Consider the following 9,950-nt stretch of genomic DNA (forward strand, 5'->3'; position numbering starts at 1 on the left):
GACCCAAGTTTCCACCAAGTTGCAAATTAATAAGACCTAAAATTTTGTGAACAGATAGACACACTTAAGGTTCTAACTTAAGGTCAAGTTTCAAATCAAACAGAATTTAACATGTGACAAAATACACATTTGAAAATCTAAGAATTCAGAAAAAGTGATGCAAAGACAGTTGAAAAATACAAAGAAGCATACATACACAGGAAGGTATTTTATGCCCTGAAATTTTACGAGACTGATCCAATCTTGAATGTATCTATTAAATGGTCAGAATTACAGCACCATTCCAAATTTTGCCCCATTTTGGGGTTTACAAATCAGAAGATTTTGGGCTAACAAATTCATTGTCAAAATTTGCATGTGCCATGGAATGGCTCTTCAATATAAAGTTTTTGTCAGACAACACTCTGTTCCACTGTATATAAATGCATGACCAAATGAAAGAATTGCTTTCAACAGATCATCAAGAATCCCCCCCCCCTCCAGGTTAAGCAGATCATCGGCAGACTGAAAAATTGTTCTGATAAGCTCGCAGTCAAAAAATAGCTCCAAGGCAGCTAGTTTTGCTGATCAACTGGAAAAACTAGTATCTGCATCAATAGTCAAGCGGACTTTTAGAGAGCAAGACCCACATGGAAGAACAACTGATGAAGCCAAGGCATCTACTGTCCATAATAGTATCTTACTCTCACTCCTATCTAATGAATATCCCATCTCCTCTAGCTCTGCAGAATTAATGGAGAAGTAATCACCACAGCTGCATTGGTACGAAAGCTCCATGACTTCTCCAACATCTTCTACCACCATGTCCTCCAAACTAACATCTTCTGCAGTTCCCATATCCCGTCTCAGTTCCTGCAGTTCACTATCATAAGCAGCACGAGAACTTGAATTACTGAGAACTTCCCAAGCCTTCTGTATGTTGAGAAATTTTTCTTGTGATTCATGGTGAGGATTGGATATCTCAGATATCCCACGCAACTTGTCTGGGTGAGAGTTAAGGATGGCAGATCTGTAGCTTGCACGGATATCTTCATAACTAGCATTTTCCTTCATGGATAGAATGTCATAGTAGGTTTTCTGAATCGAACTGCTGCCAAGAGGCATGGTTGGTTGGTGAAACTGCTCCTATGAGCTATGACAACAAATTCACTGCCAATACAAAAAAGACGAAATGTTGCAATTAGAATGCCAACAGCTTTAACAACTAAATTTAGACAAAAGCAACTCGAGTTAAAAAAAGAAAAAACAAGAGCTCTAGTGGACATGAAAACAACTTGAATGGAAAATTAAATTAACTAACAAGAGAAAAATAAAATTATGCACTGTTTGGATCCTGTGCAAAATAAATGTGTTTTTGCTTCCGAAAAAAGGGTTTCCCGTAACTACTCTAGTTTCTCAATAGAGAAAAGAACCAGCAATTCATTGTTGCTATCACTGCAATACCCACCATGGCACCAAAAATATTTTGGTAAGAACCATTCTCACTCATACTGTATTCCAAAATGTTAAGTTTTCAAGTTTTCTCGAATGTCTTTGCTGGAGACCTAATTCAGTGATCCTTATTGTAGCAAATGCCTCATCAGTTCAAATTTTCCTCACCAGGGGATCAAGGGCAACACAACAAGGGAAAAATGAGCTAGGTTGGTCACTAATTTTTAAAAACTTCTCTCAGCTCATTAGTGAATAATTTTGAGGGAATAAAGTACATTGAATTAGACAAAGAGAGAGAAGTTTGCTGATTTAAAGAAAAAATTGATGACTTTAAGTTAGGGACTGAGCTTCTGCTTTTGGCGGATGCCACTTCTACATTTTGTTTGGGAAGTTAACTGAATTTACAAAACAATTTTATGACATTGAAGTTAGGGACTGAGCTTCTGTTTTTGGTGGAGTCACTTCTACATTTTGTTTGGCTACTTCCGATTGTCGTTTTAGTGGATTCCTCACATTCTGCGCCCCCCGGCGGTCTCTCGTCCCGTTCTTTTTTTTTCCTTTTCTTTTGATGTATTCAATGTCATCTCTCCAAAGAAAAAAGAATCCTAGGACCGTCCTCTGCAATTCTTATACCTTTCTCTCTTTTTATCTTACAATGGACTAGCCTTTTTTACTTTTCAAATATCAAGAGATCCACACGGACCACACCCCATATTAATCATTTGGAGGCATCCTCCCTAGTCTACACATTATTTCTATTCTATTTGAGCAGCCAATACCATTATTCATGATGAAATCCAGAAATTAAGAAAACATTACTATGAAATATTTTTCATCCTTAAATGGGAACCTGTGAAGGTGTTCAAATTCAAATAGCCATTAGCCCACTCAAATCAGGGTGCAAAGACCCAAAAAAAAAATCTAATACAACCTTATCATGACCATCTCTAGTAATGCTCTATCATAAATAATCACCCCATGGCAAGAACTGAGTCAGTTCCCCCCCCCCCCCCCCTTTTAAATAACAGGTTTCAATTTAACCAAGAAAGCATATAGTATAACAACAAAAAAAAAGAATCCAGAGGACAACAAATCCATGACAAAGATCAAATATTATGATAGCATTTCAACATTTCAACTTCGAGACTTGATCTAAAACTCAACCAATTGTATAGGACACAATGCAAATTCTCTCTCTCCTTGGGGCAACAGACTACATGACTGGAAGGTTTTGACCACATGTTCATGTTAAAATGCTGAAACCAATACAACAACAACTCAGCCTTCCCAACAGCTGAAACCAATATTCGCTTAAGACAAAAAGCAGAGTTTGTTTTAAAAATCAGAAAAAACTTCACTTTTCAATATTAAATTGCCAGCATTCCACCCCCCCCCCCAAAAAAAAAAGCCCCCTGAAAAAGATAATGATCCAAAAATGCGGAAATCAAGAGGTTCCAACTGAAAAAATAAACTGTGATAATTGTAAATCAAATAAATTAAATCTCGTTCATATTACATTATTCTAGTTATTACAAGTAATGCTATTACCATACTTGTCAAGGTGTCACCTAGGCATCCAGGTGCCTTTGTCAACTTGGGCGCCTTGGTCGCCTAGGCGGTCGCCTTGGACGCCTGAACACTTAGTTGGTGTCACCTTGAATTTGGACCCTCTCCAACGCCTTGGGTCGCCGAGACACCATGACAACTATGGCTATTACGACAGAGTCCCTATAAAAGAAAACTGAAAGAGAACCATATTTCCTCTAAGTATTACCATAAGAATTATTATTTTTTTTTTAAAAAAGAAGTTGTAAACCATGGGTACTTTGTTAAGCATCTCACTCTATCAAGATAAAAGCAACGTTTTGGTTCTCTCCAGAGCTTTATTAATAGCTTAGCGTCATTTTCAGAGACATCACAATTCTTCTCCTTACAGATATCCCAAGAGATGGTGAAAGCAACCAAAAAAAAAAAATCATAACATTTCTGGAAACACCAGAATTTGTTATACCCTCTTAACACATTCCTGAAAAATCTTAACATAACCACTGAAATCCAAGGGCATACAGTTCTGTGACTTCTGTCACAGGCACAAGAGCTCATAGAGCTTCTTCACTTAAAGGTTAATACATACCACTAATACAACAACATCTACACTAAGTGCCCCTCCTCTTTTCTTTTGTTCTGCTTAGGTGAGTGTCAATTCTTCTATAACGTTTCTACCTTTATTTTCATCCCTTCTTTTTCAACAAATAAAATTTTAATTGTCATTCATCAAAAGGGGGAAAAAAGAAAGTTGATTTGATACGCATCCCTAAATTTTCATTGCTTGTTTAGGTGATTCACAATTTCAACTCAACTCAGCCTTATCCCAACTAAATGGGGTTGGCTACATGGATCCTATTTCTCCAATCAGCTCATTCAAAGCCATACAAGATTCCAGTCCTAAACTATACATGTCTTTCCTCACCACTTCTCCTATGGTTATTTTGGGCATACCTCTAGTTCTTATAGCTCCTTCAATTTGAAATATATCAGTTCTCCGTACTGGGGTATTCAAAGGCCTCCGCTACACATGTCCATGCCACCTCAGACAAGTTTCTCTCAACTTATCATGAATAGGGGGCAACGCCCAGGTTTCCTCTAATTTGTTCATTCTTCATTTTATCTTTTCTATTTTTACCACTCATCCACCACAACATCCTCATTTCAGCCATATTAAGTTTGTTTAGATGTTTTTTCTTTACTACCCAACATTCAGCTCTATACGCCATTGCTGGTCATATAACTGTTCTACAAAATTTCCCTTTTGTGTTTTAAAGGGTACGTGGATCACACAACAATCTGGATGCACTTCTCCATTTCATCTACCATATTCTAATTCTTTACATAATATCATCCTCTATTTCTCCTTCTTTATTCATAATTAAACCTAAGTATCAAAAGTTATTTCTTTGAAACTCCCTATCATCAATTTTCTCCATCCTACTCTCAGTACTATAGTTACTGAAGTTACACATCATATTCTATGTTTTTGTTCTACTTATCTAATAACCATTTCAATCCAGTTTCCACGGTTGATTTCCATAAATCCAACTTTGCATTTATCTCAACATTTGTTCCATCCACGAAAACAATATCATTTGCAAATAGCATCCACCAAGGAAGCTGATCTTGAATGTCTCTAGTCAATTCATCCATGATTAGTGCAAACAAATACAAGCTTAGAGTTGAACCATGGTGTGATCCAACTGTTATTGTGCATTGACTAACCTGTCCTCTCAAAGTTCTTACGCTAGTCACTACATCATGATACATATCTTTAATTATATTACTCGAAACATTTTTCTTCTCTAATACTTGCCAAATTAACTCTTTGGAAACTCTATCATAAACTTTTTCCAAATCAATAAAGACAATATGAAAATCTTTCTTATATGCTCTAAATCTTTCCATTAGTCTCCTAAGCAAATAAATAGCTTATGTGGTTGATCTCCCTGACATAAAACCAAATTGGTTATCTGAAATATTAGTTTCTTGTTTTAAGCGAGCTTCAATTACTTTTTCCCATAATTTCATAGAATGGCTCATGAGTTTAATTCCTCAATAATTATTAGAACTTTGAGTATCAACTTTATTTTTATAAATCGGTACCACAATGTTTCTTCTCCATTCATCAAGCATATTCCTCGTGCTCAAAATCTTATTAAATAACCTATTTAGCCACAATAATCCACAAATTCATACTCTTCCAAACCTCTATTGGGATACCATCTGGACTAACTACTCTACCTATTTTCATTTTTTTTAAAGCTCAAGAATGATTATGTTCCCTTTGTCAGTTCGGAGAAATCCAAATCAGACGCGTCCTAATTGAACACCCAAGGCTTCTGCTCTTCTTACAATCGCAGAATCGATGCTTCCCAGCCCTAAAATCCCGACTCTTTTGCCACTGAACCAGGTGGTCAACAAAAGCAGGCAACAGAATATCCAACAGCGGACCCTAACCCACTGGTTCTATGTACGAGAGCGAGACTTCCTCCATAACCCAGAACTCCAAATCAAAACCATATCGGCTGATCAACTTCTAGGGAAAAGAACGCAGTCTCGATCTAGAAGTGTAATTCTTTTACAGAGACAAGAGAACCAATCAGACTTCTAGCTTGCGATTTGAGGCTAGTCTTCTTCTTCAATTGACCACCGCTCTACCAGACACCGGAGAGAAACGATAACAGACCTGACGATTTAATTTCTGACTCAGACCATATTCCACAACAACAATAACAACAACAAGCTCTGCCTTATCCCAACTTAATGGGTTGGCTACATGGATCCAAACAAATAAAGTAGGTAAAACTGAGGATTTGACAAAATAAGGGAATGAAGAGACAGAAAAAGAAGGGAGGGAAATGAGATTAGAAGTGAAAATTGGGAAATGACAAATGAATGATGTAAAACAAAAGAAAAATGAAAGATAAAAGTAAGAGGAAAGAGGCACAACCCAGCAAGTTAGGAAAATCTCAGCTAAATAGGGTCTGCTACATGGATCATTGCCCTCCAATAGGCTCTCTCCGAGGTCATGTAAGACCTAGACTATGCATGTCCTTCCTCACAACTTCTCCTATGGTCAATTTAGGTCTGCCCCTCGCTCTTTTAGCTCCTTCAATCGGAATCAAATCACTACTCCTAACTGGAGCGTCCCTAGGCCTCCGTTGAACATGACCATACCACCTCAAACGACTCTCTCGAAGCTTGTCATTGATTGGAGCAACTCCCAAGTCAGCTCTAATACGATCATTCCTTACTTTATCCTCCCTTGTTTTGCCACATATCCATCTTAACATCTTCATCTTTGCCACACATAGCTTCGCAATATGATACTTCTTAACTGCCCAACATTCTGCCCCGTACAGACCATATTCCACATTCTCCACAAATGAGATCTTGCCTTGATCACAATTTCACTATTTTCACTTCAGATGAAAAAATCGATTGTCATTGACTTCCCACCAATGAGCTTACCAATGGTTGAGTACTCATTGACTATAGCTGTTAATTGAAAGAGGCCCACTGAAGAATGAGCCAAAGAGCGCCCAATCTGTTCTGCTTGGAAACAACAGTTTTTAGAGCCAGCAGTAGCAGCACAGATGGATCGAAAATACTCTTTTAAGATTGAATTTTCAACTCTCACCTATCATCAACACGCTTTAAGGAAACCAGCAGACTATGAGTTAGGTTTCAACTACTTTCCTTGTAATATCTTTTTCCTACTTAGAAAGGCATACGAAGGAATGTGTAATCCCAATTCTTGTCCAACCGACATCTCGACCACTTATATATACATAGATAGCCTTTGAATGCTTATACAACCATTGACAGCTCAATAACACCTACACTCATCCATTATAGCCCTCCAAATTCGACGTGGAGGCCATATCTTTGGAATGAGAATTTGCATTTGGATGCATATTACACAGTTTGGGAAACAGAAAAAGAAAAGTAGGAGTAAGGATAGGATTCAAAGAAATAGAAAGGATCAGAAGTTGGATATATTTCTGGACTTATATCTAGTTCAAAATTTTGGGACTAAAAGTTCAGATAACTTCTACTCAATTAATCAGTAACCAATCCTTAGTAATATGCAACTAATGAAAAGATTGAATCTCAAGAACAATATAAAGGTTCATACATATTATGGATGAACCTCACGACATGACAAGTCAAACCAACATTTGTAATCATACCTAAAAGCACTAAGTTCTTATTGTTTGCATCCATTTGCCCAACACAACAAAAGGTCATTTTCATCCATCAAAAAACAAAATGAAGTACAACAAACCAATTAGAAGAAAAGTACAAAAAACCATTGGATAACTTTCTGATTCGACATGGTCCCTATCTTTTACTATATCCTTTAACAATATCTTAGTGAAGGGTTCGATCTCTCGGACCAGATAACTTGCTGCATTATTAACAATCTCCCCAATAAAAAGCGACGTTTCTTATCAGCAGCACATGCCCCAATTAGTACTTTCTTATTTTCTTTTCCAATCATATGAAGGTCCAAAAGCATACCAACACCTTAAAAAGTACAGTACAAGTGCATAACTCATGCTCTTGAATATCGATTTAACTCCTCCAAGTTGTGCCTCGGACCATTGTTAATAAACAAATCATCAAGTGCAACTCTAGCAGAAGTAAGTTCCAAATAACAAGAAAAGTCTGCAGAACTCAACTCTGAAAAATTGATTTGTTGCAGTAGATTAAATTTCAATCAGTAGCAAAAGAAATTGCATGCAAAAGAATTAAATTTTAACCAGTAGCAAAAGAAATTGCATGCAAAAGGCTCAAAGGTGATAGTTTATTGAAAGTTTGAAACTTAAGAAATACAATTACAAAAAAGAAAAGAAACCTACGAAATACCCATAAGCTCAACAGAAGTGTAACTTATTTCTTACCTTTAAGAGGAGTTCATAAAAGTATCCATAAGTTCAACAATATAATGGGTGAAGCTTGAAGCTAGAAAGCAGAGGGAAAGCTCAATGTGTGAATTAGGTCAGCAGTGTTTCTATCCAATTAAAATTAAGATTCGATACAATTTTTAAACACCGGCTATATGCTTCTCAGTCAATATTAGAATAGGGATTTTAACCAATTCAGAATATACAGCTATAGCAAACCCTATGTGTTCTTCAAATATCTTTGGCAGAAGAACCTTACTACAAGGGAAAACTTCAGCGCTAGTTGCATATGATTTATGGAAGGTACCCACAGTAAGAGGAACGTAAATGAATCCAACTATAATTTGAATCACAAAGAAGCACGACAGGACAGTCAAGGGAAACATGCTTTCTTGAAGTTTTACGCGTAAATGTTTAAAGAATGGTTCAGAGAGAGAGGAGCATGCATTGCCACTTTGCAACTGATCCCTACACACACACACACGAGCTATTGGATTGCTACCCCACACCGATCGTCTCCACACACAAACACACTATATCAGAGAGAGAGAAAGAGAGATGGCTTACCAAGTGGGATGGAGGAATGGAGGTTGCAGGCTTGGGCAAAGCCAAGACCGGATGCTTCGAGGAGTCCAAGGCGTTAGGAGTTGGACCGCTGCAGCCTGTGAACCTCCCCTGATTGGTCCCCGCCAGTAGTGGCCACACGACCAGGAATTTAACGTGTCTCCAGGGAGCCCAGTACGCCCAGGGTGCTTCCAGCCATTGGGCTGTGCCGCACACATCCCTAGGCGTGCATCAAGATGTGTGTGGCACAGCTCAGCTGCTGGATGCCCCCCGGCAGCACCCTGGGCGCTGGGCTACCTGGAGACGATCCTGATCCCACGACCAGCTAGCAATTCCCAGTGCAAAAAAAAAGGTACCAATGTTGTATGAGAGATGATACAGAGTGGGACCTATCACATACTTTGCCGAACTCATGATGTGGTGCCTAGCTTTAATACCAAATGCTAAGTAAAGGGATGATACACCAAAAGCTCCAGAACTTATGGAACGTGTTAGATTAAGTCTTTTAATTTATCTCATTTTAGGTTGGCCCAATCCGACATTCATACATTAAAATGGACCCCCACTAGGCACATAACATAATGCACTGTGGATTGAAGAGCAAAAGGAAGAAAATCAGTACAATGGATCCATACTCACTCTAGAGGACCAGAGCTGATGGAACGCGTTAGATCAAACCTTTTAACTTATCTCATATTAGGCTAACCCGATCTAGAATTCATACACTAAAATGGACCCCCACTAGGCACATAACAAAGTGCACTGTAGATTGAGGAGCAAAAGGAAGAAAATCACTACAAAGGATCCACACTCGTCATTCCACCACTTAACTACCATTTTTACCTTGAATATTTGTTGTCAATCCAATTATGTGGACATATTTTTTTTCATGTCACGTGTCAATTTCAAATTCCATATTCCAATGTAATGCTATCACATGTTAATATAATCTTGATATTTGTTTGAAAAAATCAATTATATGTAAAAAAAAAAAATGTATTATTACATGATAAATGAGGGGGAAAAGCACATATATGGTAACTATATCATTGAGATATGCCACAAACAGTCGGATCATGGCAAGAGACTCTATAAGGAGTCCTTTTTCCTGTGTGCTTTCATTTGTTGATACTTATGAATAGCCCAGAATGACTTGCTCTTCGATCGACATCCATGAACTCCTGTGGAAGTTATTGAGATGACCCAGAAGTCTTTGAGAGAGTTTTTTGGAGCATTATCATTGTCCACTCATTCACTAAGGTCATAGGGTTCGATAATTTCGTTTTCATGGGAGCCTCCTCCCCAATCTTTCTTTATGTTGAATTGTGATGTTTCGGTTCAACTGGAGAAAAAGCAAGGAGGCTTGGGTTTTATTATCAAAGATTCCCAAGGTCGTTGCATCACTGTAGTCTCTGAGCCTTGCAATACATGTGATGTACTTCTTAATGAGGCATTGGCAGTTAGGTAAAGAATGCTTGAAGTTATTTCTGAAGG

General features: G+C 37.8%; 1 protein-coding gene across 1 annotated transcript; it reads right to left on the reverse strand.

Annotated features, from left to right (window-relative positions):
* Positions 1–416: 416 nt before the first annotated feature.
* On the reverse strand, positions 417–1,202 carry LOC122657765 (DPH4 homolog). Its single transcript, XM_043852560.1, has one exon. It carries the CDS (start codon positions 1,102–1,104, stop codon positions 568–570), a length of 537 nt encoding a protein of 178 aa, XP_043708495.1. The 5' UTR covers positions 1,105–1,202; the 3' UTR covers positions 417–567.
* Between the last annotated feature and the right edge of the window lie 8,748 nt (positions 1,203–9,950).

Source organism: Telopea speciosissima, chromosome 4 (assembly GCF_018873765.1).
Source record: "Telopea speciosissima isolate NSW1024214 ecotype Mountain lineage chromosome 4, Tspe_v1, whole genome shotgun sequence".
NCBI classification, from domain to species: domain Eukaryota; kingdom Viridiplantae; phylum Streptophyta; class Magnoliopsida; order Proteales; family Proteaceae; genus Telopea; species Telopea speciosissima.